Below are 20,421 nucleotides of genomic sequence, written 5' to 3' on the forward strand. Positions count from 1 at the left end.
GACCAAACGCTGAACCCGGTCGCCCCATTGCCACCTGAGGTGACCCGGTGGTGTGGCCTAGGACCCTGTCCCGTACTCACCCAAACTCCAGAATATTGGTCCGGCAAGTTGAAGTGAAGTATCTTTTTGCTGTGTATGTTTTCTCTCTTATATAGTAAAATTGCAGCTACAGAAAAATGCATTGTCGACTTTTGAAAACTCTATATCAGGGGAATTCCTCACCAAGGTACATGAGATAAAAGGTAGATACTTAGCCTACAGACTGCGGCTAAATTAATTCCACTTGACACTAGCCACTATCTATGCCCCCAACACGCACCAAGAAGCATTCATAACACAAGCTCTTAACCCAACTCCGACTACCCCAGACACAGCAATCCTCGGAGGAGGTGATCTTAACATAGTTATGGACAATGACTTAGACAGTTCAGAACACAGGCGAGGTTAGACAGGCACTCTCTCCCTGGCAGGGCTTCGATGGCTCAAGGATGATGGCTTGATAGATGTATGGAGGGATACAAATCTAAATAACGGGATTACACCTTCTATTCAGTAGCGGCAAAAACATACACACATTGATAATTTCTTAGCCTCTGCGGCCATCCGAGATCACATTCGAGAGGGTGCCATTGAACCCTGAGCTCTCTCAGACCACGCACCCATCACATTAACAGCCCAAATCACCATAAACCTCTTCCGAGCCCGTAGGGACACTAGTCTCCTGACACAGAGCACAGTGGAGACTCTAAGATGCACGATTAAAGACTGCCTTAGGCAAAATGATGATGAGCACACTTCATTAGCGACTGTATGGGACGCCCTTAAGGCAGTGGTACGAGGGGAGGTGATCTCTCTACCGGCAATGGAGAATAAAGCCCGGAGAGAACAGCGAGCGCTGCTTGAGCAGAAGGTGGTTGAATGGGAACGCATTCACAAATGCACGGGAGCCCCAAGAGTCTGGAGGGAGCTAGAAAAAGCACGCCTCAACAGAGGCGTTCAGACTGGGATCCTGCTGACTACACCATTATACGAGTCAAAGATAAATACTATGTGGGGGGCAACTGCAGCAGAAAGCTCCTAGCTCACAAACAGAGCACGCGTCGAGGCAAATACGATTAAAATGTTTCCCTCATCCTCCCTGGGGGAAGCGCACACAGATCCCCAAATAGCGACGGTCTTCCACGAGTACTATCTAACATTATACATGGCTGACGCCTCCATCAACACAGATCCCTTCAAGTATTTAGATCATTGTGCCCTTGCCTCGCTGCCTCCGGATGATGCAATTCTTCTTGACCAGCCAATTCAGGTTGTGGAAGTGATATTGGCTATTTCCCGTTTACAACCTGGGAAATCGCAAGGCCCAGATGGCTAAATCACACTCTTCTATAAAACTTTTTGCTGCGAGTTAGCCCTGATACTCTAACTCCTTCGCATAGACCACTTCCCTCGCTACCAGTACGCTGGACACGACCATCACTGTAATCCCCAAACCGGGCAAAGACCCGGAGGAATGTGGTTCCTACAGGGCAATCTGACTTCTAAACAGACGCCAAGCTGGTCACCGGCATCTTAGCGCATCGCCTCAATCCCTACATGCCCGGGCTTGTGGACCCTGATCAGGTGGGTATACCGCACCGGCAATGTGGTGATAACACAAAACATCTCCTACACCTCATAGATAAAACGCATAGATCACAGACAGAGACACTACTACTGTCTATAGATGCAGAGAAAGCGTTTAATAGAGTGCACTGGCCAAACCTATTCAAAGTACTGGAACACTTTGGCCTGTGGACCAACACTTCTGAAGTGGATAAAATGTGTCTATAAAAAGCCCAAGGCAGATGTTCGGGTCAATGATACACTGTCTCAGCCTTTTCCGATTCGGCGAGGGACGAGAAAGGGCTGCCCACTATCCCCACTCTTATTTGCCCTCTACTTGGAGCCTCTAGCTCAGAGAATACGTATAACTCCCCTCATAACTGGCATTAAATTTAGAGGCGATCACCATCTTATTAGCCTCTATGCAGATGACGGGATTCTGACACTGTCAGACCCAATGATCTCACTGAAGCCTTACAGGAGTTTGGGACCACTCTGGCTTCAAAGTGAAAATGAAAAAAAACCACAAATCCTGAATCTTTCAGTCCCTAACGCCCATGAGGCAGAGCTTAGCTCGAGCCTCCCCTATGTACGGTCCTCCTCCCACGTCTCATACCTCGGCACTGACCTGGCCAATACAGCTACAAAAACAGTCAATAAGAATTATGCCACCCTCTCTAAAGCTGTACGAGCAGACCTGGAGACTTGGAGCAAACAAAGTGTCATGGCTGGGTAGAATGGCAGCGATTAAGATGACAATTTTACCATGCATTCTCTTCATCTTTTAAACGATCCCTCTTCCTCCGCCGACCAAAACCTTTGCCACACTGCAAGCGGCAATAATAAAATTTATCTGGGACTGGAAACCCGTATGCATACTGCGGCAAACCCTATATCTCTCTAAGACAAAAGGGGGTCTGGCGATCCCATGCCTTTGAAATTCTACCAGGCTACCCAACTACGGTTCATACTATAATGAAATCGCCCTTTCACCGAGAAACACAGGTGTTTCATGGATCAAGCAGTCACAGGGTCCCACATCTGGAAGGAGCCTTGGCTGCAATGCAGACATGGAGCTTTGGGATTATATTCCTTCCCTATCACGGGCACGACATTCCAGGTTTGGGACTCGGTTGCGGTCAAGAATAGTCTTACAACCTTCCCCTCCCCCATAACACCAATATTCGCTAACCCTGATTTTGCCCCAGGTCGGAGCGCAGAGCGCTTTTAGGAATAGTATGCCGGAGATTACAAGAGAGTTGGGAGCCTATTTGACCTAGAAGGTATCATCCCATTTGCCTGCCTGAAATAAGATTATGGGTTTACAGAGGCAGACAGAATGACACTCTCACAGGTTAGACACTGGGTGCTCCAACCAACAGTTAGACCGCTAGTAGCGAGACCACTCATGGCATTCAAGAACTGGTCAGAGAGATGATAAACAGCTGATATCTGAACTTTACATACACCTCATAGCCACTACACAAATACCCAAAACCAAGGGACAAAGAAGGTGGGAGGCCGAGTTAAGGAGGGATCTAACAGAAGAGGAATGGGGAGATATACAATACAGGGCCCACCACACTGCACATAGTGTGTCGGGCACTGAAACAGCCTATCAAATAGCAACATACTGGTACTATACCCTTGCGAGAATTCACACATGGAACCCTACTAAGCCTGAGCTATGCTGGAGAGGATGCTGGAATACTGGTACAATGATACATTTACTATGGCACTGTCCCAAACTGAAACAGTACTGGAGGAGCATCCTAGACGAATACAGACAAAGCATTCCACACAGAGATCCCAAGATTGCCAACATACATCATTCTTGGCCTATCTAACCCCCTCACCTTTTCTCTACGATCTCTTAGTCGTTAAATAGCACTCACCCTCAATGCTACCCACCACACGATATTATCACAATGGGGCACAGACAGAATCCCACACTACAACTCGTAGCTACATAAACTATGGGCCCTACTGGGGATGGAGAAACGTTCCCTAGCAGCGGAACACCGAACAGTAGAAGTTTCTACATTGTGGGCACCCTTCATACCAATCAGGTCTACAGAATTCTATGAAAACACATGCCCCACATACTTAAATGTCCTATGCTTGTTGAGGTGACTACTGAACTAGTTGATTACACTTAGAGCTACTCACTCAACCACTGAGCCGGGAGAGAGGTCAGACAAAATTGCTAATATACCTATGGGTGAAGGACACAAGGGGTACACTATCATAGGCAGGGCGGGGAGGGACAGTTTTACACCCTACTGTTCTATTGACTGTTCTTGTAAATACAGTGCTCATGTTGCTTGGTTACATTACCGACTCCCCATTGACGGCGTCAAAACTCTAGTTGTACTTCTACTGAGCGCTTATACCACTGCCGGCCTGTACAGTTGTAGGCATATAGCTGTGTTCTTCTAATCTAAAACACCAATAAACAGAATTGATCCATAAAAATTCCTATCTCGATAAGTAACCACCTGATTCCAGTCACCTTGGTATCTAAATTTACATATGAAAGTAAATTATTTTTATAAATTGGTGTTGGATTTCTTTATTGAGTGTGTGTCTTACTTACTGTGTGTGTGTGTGTATGTATGTATGTGTGTGCGCACACCTTACATGCGTAGCACTACCCTCTGATATGCCTAACTACTCACCACACTACCACAAAAGAGCATCTGTGATGTCATTTGTGCCTCTCTGATACTTTTGGGTTTGCCTGGACTCTTTGCACAGTGTACCTCTTTCTGGTCCACTATATAAACAGCCGGCTTCTTACATTGTGGAAGTTTTAAAGGGACATGGGCCCTCCTAAAGCACAGCAGTCACTTTCAAACTTCTCATGAAGCATGACAAGCACAGAGGCACACAGCAGGCTATAGAAGATAAAGGTGCTGGGGCAAACATTGTGGCCTTACACAACAGGTTACAGTCGCTTTACAGTCGCACCAAGGTCGGGCTTTGTAGAGGATGCATAAAAATGTGTTAGTTGCTGGACCCCGTCCTGGGAAAGGATGTTTCACTACACACCTAACAAATCTATCTACTTCTCTTCCATGGGTTACAGCAGCAGTCTTCTTCCTCCTCAAGCATGGGCTGAAGGTCATTACCACTCCAGTGCATAGAGTTTTCTCCCACACCAAACCTTAGAAAAGCCAAAGGGGTCAGCCTATATTCAGTAAATTCTAGTTGATTTTCAAAATAACTCACCATTCAAATTTAAAGTCGGTTTGCAACTTGAGGAGGGGGTAACTAAGAAAACATAATTCTACCTGGCGATAGCTGAACATGACACAGAACACAGGAGGTGAACAGGTAGCCAGACAACCACTTAGTCTAGGGTGTGCATCTTTGGCCATGCCCTTAGCCAGAGTCATTGATCAATCTTTGTTCCGTTCAATCCACTTGATAATGTGCTAGAACTGTTTTTGTCCAGTTCAGATGAGTGCAAAGCATCCTTTCAGCAAAACGACATGAATGTGAATTCAATCTGACACATTAGTAAGTTGACGGTGATTGTTGTCAACCACATTAAAAGAAGTACACTTATCACCCAAAAGATTCTAGTACTCTGTCAATGACAATCTTACAAGATACATTTCAGTCCTTTCCACTGGTAATTAGGGTTCTGCACAACAAAAAAATTACCATAGCAATCGGAATGAAAAAATGAGGAGTAGGTAACCACCTGACACTGTTAGTGACCACTTAAACGTGAATACTTGCTTTGTTTTACTGTTGTTTTTTATTCCACTATGCTTCATCTTGATCAAATAACTGTTGGAGTTTGCAGTATTTGAAAGTCAACGGTATAGAGCAAAAAGGGTATCCTGATGTGCCCACCCACTAGGAATTTTGGGCAAACATAAGGAACAAAAGATCATCACAGATGTTGAACAACAACTGGGGAGATAGTGGGAAAGCTTGTTTGACCCCAGGGCTTTGTAGATGTCTTGCATTAATTTGTCTCAAACTAAAAAGCTTGGGTACTTGTTGAATAGAGTTCCTAGATCAGAGAAATAAGTGGATGTTTGTTTTTCTACCTTCCCTAAGTATTTTCTTTTCGACCAATTTTAAAGCTGCTAACCTTAAGGCACCAAGAAATACTGCAAGGTGGCTGCTTTTCTTATCCTGAGCTCAAATTGCAAATAGGAATTAAAGTATAGAGACATGCATCCAGGTTATCTATTTTGAGGCCAATAACGTATTATTCCAGTTCTTCATCAAATCTCGCCCATTTAAGTGTCTTCTGTTCATGATTTCATGGGAACTGTTTTGCATGCCACAGGTCTCTCAGTCTCTGATTTTTACACAGGTGACGCATCAACTTTTCAGGCAGGTGGTGCAGTTTCTACAATTTCAATTTTAGAAACATTACAAAAATTGGTGCCCCTATGCACATCTGTTCACTACCAGACTTCTGTCTGTGATAATATGTGCTTTTACTATGATTTGAGTTGTAGGCCTCTGGATCCTGGTGATGTAATTGCACATATAGGATTAACCTGTATTCTAAGAAAGAACTTGGGTGAACTAAGACATTTTGTGACACTAACAATTTGAAAAGAAAGAAAAGTGTCAAGCAGCAGTTCAAATACAGTTTTTATTCCAGTTACTCGCAAAATATCAAAATGCATAATGGTCCTCTGATGTATGACACTTCTTAAACATTTACTATGAAGTAATCAAGGAGACAAAAACAAAATGTGTGAGCAAGCAGCCCTTTAGCACTATCAAGCACTTGAGGTTTCTACGGATACTTGCTCAACCTTTGCATCTCCTAGGATGTCCTAGTTAAACCTTTCAATAATTTACTCAACTCTCCTGTGATCTCCTGCTAGCTCTTTGTTTTTACAAGTTTGTCTGTATAGTTGGTAGTGAGAATGCCTGATTTGCAGTGATGTTTCACCTTGTCTATAAATTTAAGACATTAACTGTATTCACCTAAAATATGAATGGTTTGCAGTTACAATTGTGCTCGTTTTTGCCCCTTTTATTGATTGAGGCAAAATAAAATAATATCAGTCTCAAAAGAGTCAGTCAAGAGAAAAGATGAAAACATATAAAAAAGTAAAAACAAAAGATCAAAGTGAAAACTGAATGGCACTCTTTGGCAGACAGAATATAAGGACAAATTGATGATGCCCACAAATCAATGAAACTATTGACATAAGACATAATGGGGCCCAGGCACAAGTAAGCTGACCACAGTCAACATAAATGCACTTTAAAAAATAAAATGAATAATTGTTAAAATTGATATGTCAGAGAACAAACAAGCATTTATCAAGGCAACCTTCAGGATAGGCACTGTATGGCTAATACCTTTATTAAATTATGATACTAAAGCTAATTGCCAAAGAAAAGCTTTCCTACCTGAACTGGCCTGTTGCCCAGGAAGTTCAGATCCATATTCTCTCCGAACAGATACCCCTCTGGGTGCGGTGTATCAAACTTCTCACCACCCATGAAAAAATGACTGGCAAAGTAGTTTCCTAGAAGGATCAAAAATTAATGCTGGGAAATGAAAGATTTTTTTGCATTTTTTTAAGAAGAACAGTATTTGAGCATTGGCAGTGGTATATCATTTGGTGCATGCGACAGACAGTGGATAAGGAAAATTTAACAACATTTCCTCCTGACACCGGACGGAAACGTCATCTGTCAGAAATGGAACTTTCGGTACACATTTTTTTTCCCCAATAATACTTTTTATAAAAAATGCCAGAAAATGATGGGTATGTTTTGTCGATGGCCAGGTGAGGGAAGGAATGGCATTCACAGATCTTGTATGAGGAACATGCCTGTGCAGGAATATCAACATAGTGGCGGCATGGCTCTGCTGCACTGTAGATAGGTATGTCCAAGAAGAATAAGTCTGCTGACTGGGACAACAATGTGCGTTAATGATAAGGTAAACAGGACAGAGTTTGAAAATACTGCCCATGCCTATTGATTCACAAAAGAGGATGCTTTAATTCTGATGTGTTTTCACAAGTATACATAATACAGACTGGCGGAGCATGATTACTCATCTTACTGCTAGCGAAGATGATATGACATTTATTGCCTTCACATCTATCCACCAGAATAAAAGACTTGTGGCCTGATGAAAGAAAATGTAAAATGGTATGGACCAATGGTGAATCAAATCAGCAAAAAGGCACAGACTCAAAACATCCTGCCTACAAGATTAGCAACTTTGACACAGATGTTGGTATGAAGTTGGTGCAAGAGCAACATGGTGGTCTACAAGTTATGTTATCAACTGTAACTCATTTGATGCTTGACGAAGAGTAGCAAGAGAAAAATGCCGAAACACAACATAAAAAATGCATGAATTGGAAAATTATAGCTTAGGAAAGGATGCTAGATCACCAACCCAAGGTGTTTTCAGAGCAGACCTGATAAACATCAGATTGATATAAGGATTAGGCTCAGACAATAAACAAAGAAATTAAAAGCCAGTAAAGTGTGGGCTGCATCAGAAGAATTTAAAGACTGTTAGCCGCAATACCTAAAGTGAGCAGTACCGGACAGCACATGAGAAAAGAATGACAGGATCCTTCAGAACAGAAATGTAATTTAATGACAGACTGCTAACTCGCCAACAAGCCCAAAAATATCAACTCTTGCGTATGCACTTCATCCCAAAGCTTATTCGTTGGTTCTTTTTATCCTGCCAAATCAAAACCTCACCCATCTACACCAATCATGTTCACCTCCAGGCATAAATAAGTTATGAGTGTCAACATACATGATGAGATTTTCTTTTACAACATAAGGATAAATCTGTGGATTTGTACATGTACTAGTACATGTGGACACCTAAGGAATGATGAACCCACAAAGCAAACGTTAGATTAAGTCAAGGTAGAGAGATGAGATGCACCTATGCTGCATAAGGATCCATTGTAGAGACATAAAGGAAGGCTATGAAAATCCTGAATCTTACTGTGTCCCAATTTTGAATTAGGTCACATCCTAAGAAGATTAGATTTGGTTTCCAAGCTATGGGTTTAAAGACCCAAGTGGGACAAAAATAACATTGGAAATGACTGTCATTCTTTTTGCTATGATAGAAAGCATGAGGTGTATCATCTATTCTGCCTGTCTCAGAATAGTTTTCAGATCATGCTCTACTACTGAATACTTTATTTCTCACATTTGTCTTTTCTTCCCACCTATCTGCTTTCATTTTCCCTCTGCGAGCTTCACCACACTCCCTATCCGCTAATGACATACCCCGAATGTTTAAGTAAGAAGAAGCAAAACAACATTTTCTAGGGTATTCAACACAATTCTGCATCTCATTTTTCTTCACAAATATCATCAGTGGAGGTTTGAGAAAGGTTTATCTACCCATCCCAGAAACAGAAGGTTCCACTGAAAGCTTGAGAACCTACAAGTTCTGTTGGGGTGAGTGTGCCATGAACCACAAGACACTAAAAACAAAAGAGGGACCAACAAACGGAAATTTCCTAATTTACCAGGTGCATGGAAAGGTCAATTGAATACTGCAAAACCTCTCCACTCTAGCTCCCTCCCTGCTGCCAGCAGGAAGTTAAAATCAGGAAGAAGCTTAGAATTCTTAAAGATATGAGGCTGTTTTACATTTCTTCAATATCAAAATAAATATTCTAGCAGAATGAACGAGGTAATAAAACACATTTTGGATTTTTAGCAATTAAAGACACAGTTAAAAATTCTCAGGAAATGATTTTACTTGTACATGAAATGGATGAGGGAAGTACAGACCAAGAGACAGCATATGCTGCAAAGGTCTACTGGATGTCGTGGAAGACTTTACAGAGGACAGGGTGTTCTACAGACCTTTCTGAATGACAATGGTCTCCCCATTTTACAGGGAGCAAGCCAAAGCCCCTTTTACAACACTCATTCCCTTGTCCTTACTAAATCTATGGGATTAGATAAAATTATGCCAGATCTTAAACATGGCAGTGCTGTTCTGTTTATGGCTAGCAAATCACTCTTTCCATACTGCACCAAGAGCATGCAACATCCTTTAAATTAGATCAAGCCAGTACAAGTACATGTCTTCCTTCCAAATCATGTATACAACCAAAGGTCCTTTTACCATCCTCCTTGAGAGTCATTGTGGAGCAAAAGTTTAAGTCCACCAAGTATACCACTTGCCCAATCACAGGACCGTTGGAACGAGTCCAACACCTGAATCATTTTGCTCAGCTTTTGCGCGAATCACACCTCCTATTCTCCACAATGTGACATGCTCAATATGGAAACCACACAGGTTTAATGCGAGTAGTAGGTATTTTGGACGATAACTATTTTACAAACAACACTGCAGCCTATTTTTCCTTTAATAAATTACATAGGGAGAAGTATAAAGTATGGATTATTTCATATCAGAACTCTAAATAGCATACAATTATAGATGAATGAATGAATAAAGAGGATATTTGTCCTATAAGAGTAACATCACAGACAACTCTGGCTTGGCTCTCATCTATTTGATATTATTAAGAACATTTTAGTGGAAAACATTCACATTATTCAGTCACCCATCTATAATTCTATAAGTTTTCCATGTGACTGTCCACAGCCATGCATACACATTAATTGGTCCCAATGTACAGGGCATTTTGCTTGTTCTCTGTAAATCTATGTCAGCCCCTCCCCCTACACAGGAATTATGCACTCTTGCTTAGATGATATGCCAACATTTTTTAATGGTGCCAATTCCATAGTCATAATATGCCCTCCAAAATACCGCCTTTGAAATTCTACCATGAAAGTTGGCTATTATCTGTGGAACATTGTGCAGGTCACTAGTTAGTCATGGATGCCCACAGAAAGCCAGCACACATCGGGTTTAAAATTGACCAATAAGTACTGTGATATTAGAAAGTGTTTTCACACCCAATGATGAAAGAACGATGAAAGAAAAGTTTTGTCTTCTATGATTTAACACGGCTAATTTTGGTTTTGCAGTCGACCCTTTGCCTGGAGGGATTGCTTTCTGAAATCAGTATGCAGGGCAGCAAAAAACTGAGCCCGTCTTTTAAAGAAGTTGAATTTGCACAACAGCATTTAAAAACTGATTCCCAAGCAAATCATGTAGAGCGCTCTCCAATTTTCAGTTCCCGTTATTTACTCAGACACTCACTCGTCTCCAGTACTTTAATTAAATTGGTGAACCATTTTTCACCTGCGACATCATGTAGCTTTATGGACTCAACCAAAAATCAATGTAACTTATCATTAAAAATATTTCCTTTGATTTTTCACTTCCAATATTTGAGGACTAAGATTTTGGGGGTATACAGTAAAGACGAGTAATAGGGTGATTTAGACCTATAATGTGTAGAGTGAACCATGCTAGTCCTTACTACTTAGAGAAAGAAAATCAGGTTATGAGGCGATAAAGGAATATGACTTGATAGGTATGTATACAATCGCACATCAGCAATGTTTTCACTCCTCTGTGGTAACAATGTAATTCCATGAAAAAACAACATTACCAATAACATGTATAGTAGGGTCATTTATTTAATTTTCAAATGTAAACAACATGGGTAGTTAAAATAAAGTACCCATACAAATACGATCACCTTTTAAATCAATTACCAAGCAGAGCCAGAGAATATGGCTGGAACACATATGAAATTAATTGCTAAGCAAGGGGCCTAAAACATTGACCACATGGTAGCTTTGGAACCAACCACATGCCACAGCAATGGGTGGAGGGAAACCTGCCTGACAAAGTAAAGACATGAGGATGCTAATGGAAAGGGTAACACTACCACCTGAATAATGGGGAGACGGGAAAGGAAGATTTTACATTATGGGGTAGTGTTTCGATTCTGATGTCAAAGCAAACCTCTCCTCCCACTTTAGAGGTACTGGCCAAGGAAGACATACATTTTACTGTTCAGCTTAATGTTCAAGCAAATGAGACTTGCAAACACCAAAACCAATGGTCAGAAATAGCCTGAACCAAAGCCCACTTTAAGTATTAGTATTACCAATAGGTCTTCGACAACGGACAACTAAAAGCTGTCTGCGGACAAAACCTAAAAAGGCTGTAATTTGCAAAAAACAGGTAAGAATGGAACAGCCAGGGTAAACCAGAAGATTAAGTGAAGTCTATGCAAAAGCAGTTAAGTGGCAAAGAGACACGGCTATTTTTTTGTTGCCATGTTTGCTGAATTTTAATAAAGCATGAGTGATTTGGGTTCTCACAAAGGATTCATGCTGTCTGGTAACACTGTTTTATTCAAAAAGATTATTCTGTGTGAAAAGACTTGCAGTGACACAGAGTGATAATGCAGAAAAGCAGTAGTACATTAAACACAAACGTTTATCAATGTAGACCTGCACTTAGTTTACAGAGGAGCAATGTGTTTTTAGTAACCTCAACCCTATCACATACTCGTCTCCATCCCCATTAAGAAAAGTATTGCCCTGTCCGTCATATCTGTAAGGTTTAACATGATGTAGGAGTAGCACACTGCAGAAATGCAGTTCCATTGTGTTACGATCTGTGGTTCTGTATGTTCCTATGAAAAAGAAGATAACCTTATGCACCACGGTGGGAGTTGATTTACATATCTGAAGGACTATAGGCTTCAACCAGATAGATATGCTCTTACCTGACTTTGGAGGGTATCTGTAAGCCGAATTTGCCTGAATGTCAATATCTTCCACTCCAGCAATTCTGCGGCTCAGAACTGACCCCATTGTGTCCTGAAGAGTAAAATAAAGATATTTATGAAAGTGAAAAATGGATGAGAGACCCACATCGATAGCTTAAAAGGCCAAACTTGCCGACAAAATCCAATTTTGAGAGAATGTTACAAAGTGGTTACTGGTTAATCATTCATGCTGTGTAATAATTTTGTTACTCAATTTGTAGATCTACAGTCTATGTTGTGATATTATTATTGTATATCAGCCCTGTGAGTTTCAAATTCCTGATTGCTGTATCAGCTGAGTTATAATAATCTGTATCTACACTTTCTGGTGTGCTATTCCTGTTGAATATGTAGACTGTGGTATATAATCTTGTTGTGCAGCTGTACTGCTTGTTGTGAATACCAAACCTGTGAAATATTACATTCTCTTCTCACAGCTGCCATATGCACTGTGACAGTTCTATATAATATTGGCTTTGCGTTCTCTAGTTGAATATTAGCACTGTGATTTACATTATTATTGTTGCTGATGTGCTGTAAACAATGTTACATTTGAACTGAAAATCTGCTTTGTTTGTTGTTTTAGTCCTAGTTCTGAAATCTGACCAAGTGGTTCTCTCAGATATCTCTCCTTAATATTTGCTGTATTCCTCAGATGTTTGTTCGTGAGTTGTGCTATATCCAAAATGGTATCTGTGTTATGTGATGCAATATATCACACAGGACCCAGATTTGTGTTTAGTGGTATTACCAATGAATATTTGTATGGAGAACTGCAAGGATCCACTTAGGCTAACTAACTGAACATCTTTTAGAACTGCAATCGCTCAATTGGTTGGACATTTTGGTTATACATGTGTCAGCCATCTGTGTAAGTTGTCAATTGGGGGAGGTCAGTGTATTTACAGTGCATACACTGTATGACAGATAACAGGTTTGGTGTTTTCGGATACGCCGGATAGTAATATTTGTTGCAATATTCCAGCAAGATATTTCTAATAGGTATCTGTGTAGCACGTTAGGATGAAATTTAGCAGTTATCAGGGTGTCTGATAAGTAGTTGAATTTTAGGTACTTCTCTAGGGTGTGCACAGAAATATTACACACAGAAAGGTTACCTATATTGTACTGAATGATGTTCCTCTTTTGCCAATAAAAGGTGCCAAGGATATGAGCCTTGTATTAAACTGTAAACTGATCTTATCAGTTTTTGAGGCCACTTTATATACTTACTAAATTAAAATGTTGAAATATAATCTCTTTGGATAGGAGAGAGTTTGGGACAACAGTTTGTTTGGCTTTGGTGTTCATCTTGGTTTCCTGCGTAGTAATTACAGTTGCATACACTGTGTGATAATTACCATTAGTAGATCGGTTTGGTGTTTCAAATACACCAGATAATATTTGTCACAATCTTCCAATAGGTATCTGTGTAGCATTTTAGGATGCAATTTAGCAGGTATAAGGGTGCCTGAGAAGTAGTACAATTTTTAGGTACTGCTCTAGGGTTTGCACAGAAATATTACACAGAGCAGTTACCTACATTCTATACTGTACGATTTTCCTCCTTTGGCCATTAAACGTGCGAAGGATATGTGGCTTGCAATAGACTGTATTCTGCTCTACAATATGCTAACATTCATTAACATGCAGCTGTAAGTTTCTGTACAATACAATATACATATCATAATATGATATATATTACAATGTAATGTATAATATAATAAATATTGCAACACAATATAATATAATGTATATCAGCCCACGACTTTCAGCCATGGGCTGAATTATTCATGTGTCTTTTTAACCTAACCCGCAGGGGACCACATTACATATATTGAGATAAAGTTATACTGTCAGTTTCTGTGTGTGCCATTTGTTATGCTATATCAATTGATTACCTGCTCTAGGCTTTGAGATATACCACCCGATCAAACATGTTCAGCATTTGAATAGCCTTCAATTCCATAAAATAATTTAACCAAACAACTCAATGGGCTATTCCCACTTTGATCTGGGAGCTTCAATAACCCCTTCTCTCTTCACTGTGAGAAAAATACTCAAGTTAGCAGTCTGCTCAATGCAATTGAAAAACCCTGTTATCTACATTGAGCCATGGACTACTGCGGTTACCTGTGCTAAAAGTGTTACTGAGCTACAATGCCTGTTGCACAATAACATATTCTAGTTTAGTAAAATATTCTTACTAGTTTGCTGCACTTGAAGATAATTATGTTATTTTGTGATGCGCCTGAGATACTGAAATTTGAAATTGTTACTGTAAAAACATCTGGCATAAGAAATTTGGCAGGTCAATTAATTAACGGCATCATCTTAATACAGTCTAAGATAATTCAAACAAACCAAGATATGACAATTATGTACCACCTCATGTCAATATTCCAAATTTGTGAAACAGTAGTGAAAAGCATTTTAGTGTGGTATGATTAACCTGGATGACAAGGGCAGAACATTCTAGGGACTATGTGAGAAGGAAATATAAGAAATCCTTCTTTGTATGAATTTGGACCCGCATATTCTATCTGTGTCTGTGAGACTATAGGCAAAAAGGTACATTTCTTCGTACCTTGTGGAGATGATTCTTAAATAAAGTAATTGGTTAGAAATATTCAAGGAATTGAAGGACTTTCATTAGCAGCGTATTTTACATCAACCTCATTGCTGGGGCTGAGGGATGCAACACAGTTGTCCAGGAACCAGAAACTGTAAATAAGTCAAGGCCCCTCAACATGGGTTAGTTCTATTGCAGCGGCAATTGGGGTTTACCTAAGCAGGGGGTGTCCCAGGAAATATGATTAGATTTGGGGGAATTCAATGGCACTGACTGTAATACAAACACAAGAACAGGCACACAACTACCATTAACACTCTCTGATGGATTAAGACACATATCATGCATGACAAGAGACAATAAGAGTGACTGCAAGTAAACTTTCATGTTGTTTAATTTTTTATGCCTTCTTACAAGCAAGCAAGTCTGTGATGTAAAACTGTCTCAAACGAGGTCAGTCTAGTAACAAACCAGTAACCGTGTTGGTGTCAAACTCAAACTATTTTTTCTTAGAAAATCTTTGGTTGCATGTTACTTTTAATTGTAAAATATGACAAACAAAATGTTCCAACAAAAAATAGAAATTCCTTCTTGTACACCTTGGCTGGTTTGTCCAGGGAGCAGGATAGCTATGGAAGGGGCATATACAGAAACAGGGGAAAGTGAATAGAAACAAATACTACATTTAGGTCAGTCTGTGTCATCATTCAATTGTTGGAGACCAATGTAGTGAAAGCGAGTAGAATTAGAATTAAGGCTCTTTGGGACAGCAGTATGTCTAGGGCTAGAACTAGGGCAGTCCAATATGGTATTCAGCTAAAAGCAATTATGGGCCAGGCTCTTACTGCCAACCAGAAACTGGGGTAGATCCCATATTGTACAGCCGACAGTGAATACTAACATTTTTCGCAGACAATCTCTTAATCAGTATTCTATAGACCAGAGTTTCCAAAAATGTGGGGAGCAACCAAGCTAATTTTTTGTGTGTCATGAAAGTCAAAACAATAAATAAAGATGCTTTTAAATTCTGTGTTGAATCAGTCACATATGCTGGTGATTCAAATGTCATGATGCTTTATTCTTTTAACATGGAGACTAGTGTTTGCTTCTCATTCCCTGACCACATAGTGAGAGGAATATTTAAAGTGAATTATGTGACAATGTAGGATGTTGTTTTTTGCAATACACAGTAAAATGTAAATACCTGTAAACTAACTATATGAATCCATAAGTTAGGAAAGCGAAAATGAAGCACTTTTTTGTAACTCTGAAATGTGTGGGAAACAAAGGCTTTAATAGGATCAAAACAAATCAAGACAATTACTTGGTGATACACAAATGATAAATATTCACAGAATCCCGATTTCCAGATGCTTTCATTCATGCGTTGTATAGTTTTATCAGTAAAATTGTGGGTCGGTGCAAATTTAGTGGCCATCTCAAAGGACAATCTGCTGTCTGTAAATGACAATGTGCTACCACATGATGCTTCAGTTACATTCACAAATCACCCTGCCTTATGTACATTAAATGTAGGTGGGACGTAAAAGTTTGCTATTCTAAAAAATTGGCTTGTGGTTCTAAAAAGCTTGGGAACCAATCCTGTGACGTTAAAATTTCAGAGTTGTTCTTTTACAGTTTGAATTATTTTTAATATAAGTAAAAGATGTTTGTCACATTCACAGCTATGTTTCCTTTATCCCGTATTCTCCCTTCAAGGCTTTTATCAAAATTGGGTGGCATGTCTTTAAACTTAAAGATATTTCCCTTCATGGCAGCACTCTCTGTATCCCCCACCCTAGATGTTTGAGTCCATCCTTAACTATTAAAGTTCAAGCCTTGACAAATCTAAGTTTGAACTGTATGTTTCTAACATTCACGCCCTATCCTGCTGAGAAATTTGTAATCTTTTCATGTGCAGTTCAGAAGGCTTTCTTCCATTTCTGAGATGCAGGATACCCTCTTATTTGATCTTAAAGCCTTGCCTGAAAAGCCTCATAATTTCTAAAGTCTTTTAACTCTTTAACACTGAGTTGTAGCATCAAACGGTAATTAATCTTAAAGTGCTTTACACCTTGGCTCTAAGTTTTGCTTAGCTCTCCTTAGTACTCAGAGAGTCTGTCTTAGACGCTGCTCAGTCAAGAAAAGAAATAAATTTGTTACCATGTACTTGTATGTTAGGGTTACTTGGGATTAAAATGCTTTGCGATTTGGACACTGAGGAAATGGGGTGCATTATATGGTGTGGCTGGGCAACCTCACCATGTAATACACTTACCAATTCCTTTAGGACCCCTAGGTTTGTCAAACCTTCAGCTCAACCGTGTGTAACTGTCTCTCTGAGCAGCAAGGGCTAAACAATGGAAGAAGTTTAAAACATTTCAGCAGCACCAAAACTAAAAGTTACAAGATATAATGAAATCAAAGCATTTCACTTAACAGCGAACCGGCACTGGCAAAATCAACAGATTTGCCACTTAGAAACCATTTCACTAAAATGTTTGGGCTGGGTGTAATGCAGTTACTTTGAGTCACTTTAAGCTACCAATTCCAGTCGGGAACTCGTCAGGGGGACCAGCAAGGTCCTCGGAAACAGTAAGCTCATCAGGTGAAGCAGTCTTTAGTTAGTTCCAGGCACTTTTCTCCTTTGCAGGACTTTCCCTTGGAAGTGGGACTGATACTATAGATGAATGATGCCAAAGGACGCTGGAGGTGCTCAATGGATGCTGCGGATGAGATGCGGTCAATGGGGGAGGGAAGGCCTATTTGCAACTCCTCCTAGGGCCACAAAGGGGGTGAGATGGTCCGTGTGACAGGGTCGACTTCCCTGGAAGACCTCTCGGTGCTGGCATAAGTCCAGTCGCCACTGGACTACTGGTCGCCAGTACTGTGGTTACAGGCAAGCAAATCCTTCCTTGGTCGATAACTCATCCTCTGGGGGTCTCATCTGAACTCAGACGATACTCTGGGGTTCAGCATACTCAGGTGCGGTTTGTTCATCAGATCCTGGTCCCTGGTACTACGCTCCGGCTGTTGGCGGCAGGTTGAAGATTTTGGGCTACTAAACTTGCCCCACCAGGCTTCTCAGCTATTGTGTCCCTGTCCTGTGAACAGGTAGCCAGCCTACTGACCCTAAAAGTCTCTTGGCTTTGGGTGGACTCTGGAGACGACTTCTCCTCGAGCAGGACACAGCAAGCACAGTCTCTCTCCTTTGTTAGCCACAAGGTGCAGTCCACAACGGTGCAACCTCTCCTAGCCAGTTCCGTGGTGCAGCAGGGCAGTTCTTCGGTCCACCTTCCAGTCCAGTCGGGATCTGGGTTCAAGGTACCAGATGTGTCCTAGTTCTCAGAAAATGACTTTGGGTAGGATGTGGTTGCTAGTCAAAGAGTACCAGGTTTTCTCCCTCCCAATGACTACTTCCTACGAAGTGTGACACCTGGGCATTCTAGGATGCATCATTCTGCCCACTTCCAATATGGCAGATCCAGTCTGAAAACGGCTTCCTAGTACAACCCAGAGATGTGGCTACTAAGTAGGCTACATGTCATGGGAAAACCGGTTTGGCAGCTCATTTCCCTTCTCTTGTCCCAAGTGCCAGCCTATCTACCTGAACATTGGAGCAGCTGGTTTTCCTTCTCCTGTCCCAAGTGCCAGACTATATGCCTGAACAATGGAGCAGGCCGTCTCCCAAAAGTTACCAATTTGCCCTTCAAAGGCAGCTTCTCCTTTGAATCGTGCCTTTTGGACCAACACAAAATGGGCTTCCTGCAAGAGGGAGGTAACACCTCCATCCAGAGCAGGTCCCTATAGTATACTTTCCTGGGAGTCGTTGGCACGTCTCCCCGGGAGGGTAGAAATCCTTTTTAGTAACAGGACCCTGAGTGCGACCAGCATGGGCACAGGGGACTAAAAGCAACAAAATGACAACTTCACTTAAGTTGCACACTGCAATTTGTTACATTAATTATTTCAACCTGAGAACAAAGTCTGAATTAATGTAACTAGTTGTTTGATAACTTGGGTGACCCATTTTGGTCACATTGTTCCAGAGTTTTTGGGGGGGGGGGGGTTGTGTGTGTGTATGTAAAGTTGGGCTAGCAGTTTAAACTGCTCTTTCAGCCTGCAAATGGTCGGCTAGGAGTTTTGTTTTACTCGTGTCATACCCAAAGTGGCACAACCAGGGATGCAATCCCTGGGAGACCCTCTAACTGACATGGGTACCACTCTAAACGTACCCTGGGTACCATTTGCTAGGGACTCACAGGTAGCTTAGGTTAGCCAATTGGGTATGTGCCAATTCGACATAGCAGTTTAAGGGTATGGGTACTGGCTATGAAGTCTGGTTAGCAGGCCTCAGTGCACACTGAGTCAAAAAGCCAGCAGCACCAAAAACTTGGGGGTGACCATACAAAAGAAGCATTTCCTTACAGCCACTGATGAATTAGTCAGTATTAATGGCATTTATTCACAGCTCAGCCATAAATATATTTGTGAATTATGTACTCGCACGTGTAGGAAGTCACTTATTCCCTGTGAGACCAATTCTTTTTTGCCGTGTTCAGTCAACTCCCTCATTTTCAACTTACTGTTATCATGGATGGATAAGCTATACAGAGTTTCTTGCACTGCCCTTCTTCTCTTTCAAAGCCCCGAAAACTCACTTTCTCCCTGTATGCCAATCAGCAGATGTTAGCTTCTTAGATAAATTATGGAGCAGTGAGTGAGACTCTTTCAGGCTAAGCTTTGTGCTGTAAGCCTACTAGAGCCGCACTGCTTGCCTTTATTCAAGAATACTTCTGGGATTTTTTTCCTTAGCATATGCTACTGTACCACAGGCACAGAGGTGGCAATCGACTGAATCTTGCTAACTCCTTAAACCAGAGTTTTGGTTACTTTAACTGGCTTTCACACTTTCAAAGGATTAAGACCCAAACCAATAAGATATATGCAAAGTGTTCATTACTTTTTTCATGCTTACTTCTACGTTGGAGCATTCACAACCAATCCCCCGGTCTCTTTACTGTTTGTATCCATTGGCTCCACCTCAGGCCTTAAAGTAAGCTCATGCTGGACCATTCTGGGGCCCTCAATTTGGACACCTTGTTAGGTCTAACAGTGCCATTCCTGCAGGAGATTAGGCAATGGTGTATTCAGGGTATATGGTAAATGTGAGTAATATCTGTTTGTCTAGAACATGGGTACTCACACACATTTTCCCAAGGGCCAAAATGTTTGGTCTGTGATGTGATCGAGGGCTGCATTAATACCAGCCGTCAAGGGCTTGGTATGGGAGGAGGCGTGGGGTGATAGTGTTTGGGGGAGGGGTGTTTTCGGTAAGGTGGGTATAGGGGAAGCAAAGCATAAACATTTAGTGATTGAACTGCACACTGTGAAACTTAATCCCAGCTTCCCCACTTAACCGAATTGTGTCATTTTAGTCAATTGTTTTATTCCTACTTCCCTCCTCTTTCTCCATTATCACATATACCAGGGCCTTAAAGTACACAACTTCAGGATGTGTGATGCCACACAAAACCTTGTCCTGTG

General features: G+C 41.1%; 1 protein-coding gene across 6 annotated transcripts in view; it reads right to left on the reverse strand.

The window, feature by feature from the left end:
* MGRN1 (mahogunin ring finger 1) overlaps nt 1-20,421 on the reverse strand; it is a 321,313-nt gene that overhangs the window by 268,097 nt on the left and 32,795 nt on the right. For all 6 annotated transcript variants that reach the window (XR_011199103.1, XM_069210484.1, XM_069210481.1 and 3 more), the window contains exons 2-3: nt 12,261-12,354; nt 7,003-7,121 (exon numbers count right to left, since the gene is read on the reverse strand). Coding sequence is in view for 5 of the 6 variants with exons in the window: in XM_069210484.1 (XP_069066585.1) it covers nt 7,003-7,121; nt 12,261-12,348 (207 nt within the window). In the remaining variant the exon portion in view is untranslated. The remainder of the gene's footprint in view (nt 1-7,002; nt 7,122-12,260; nt 12,355-20,421) is intronic.

The sequence above is a fragment of the Pleurodeles waltl genome, chromosome 10 (assembly GCF_031143425.1).
Source record: "Pleurodeles waltl isolate 20211129_DDA chromosome 10, aPleWal1.hap1.20221129, whole genome shotgun sequence".
In the NCBI taxonomy this organism is placed as follows: Eukaryota; Metazoa; Chordata; class Amphibia; order Caudata; family Salamandridae; genus Pleurodeles; species Pleurodeles waltl.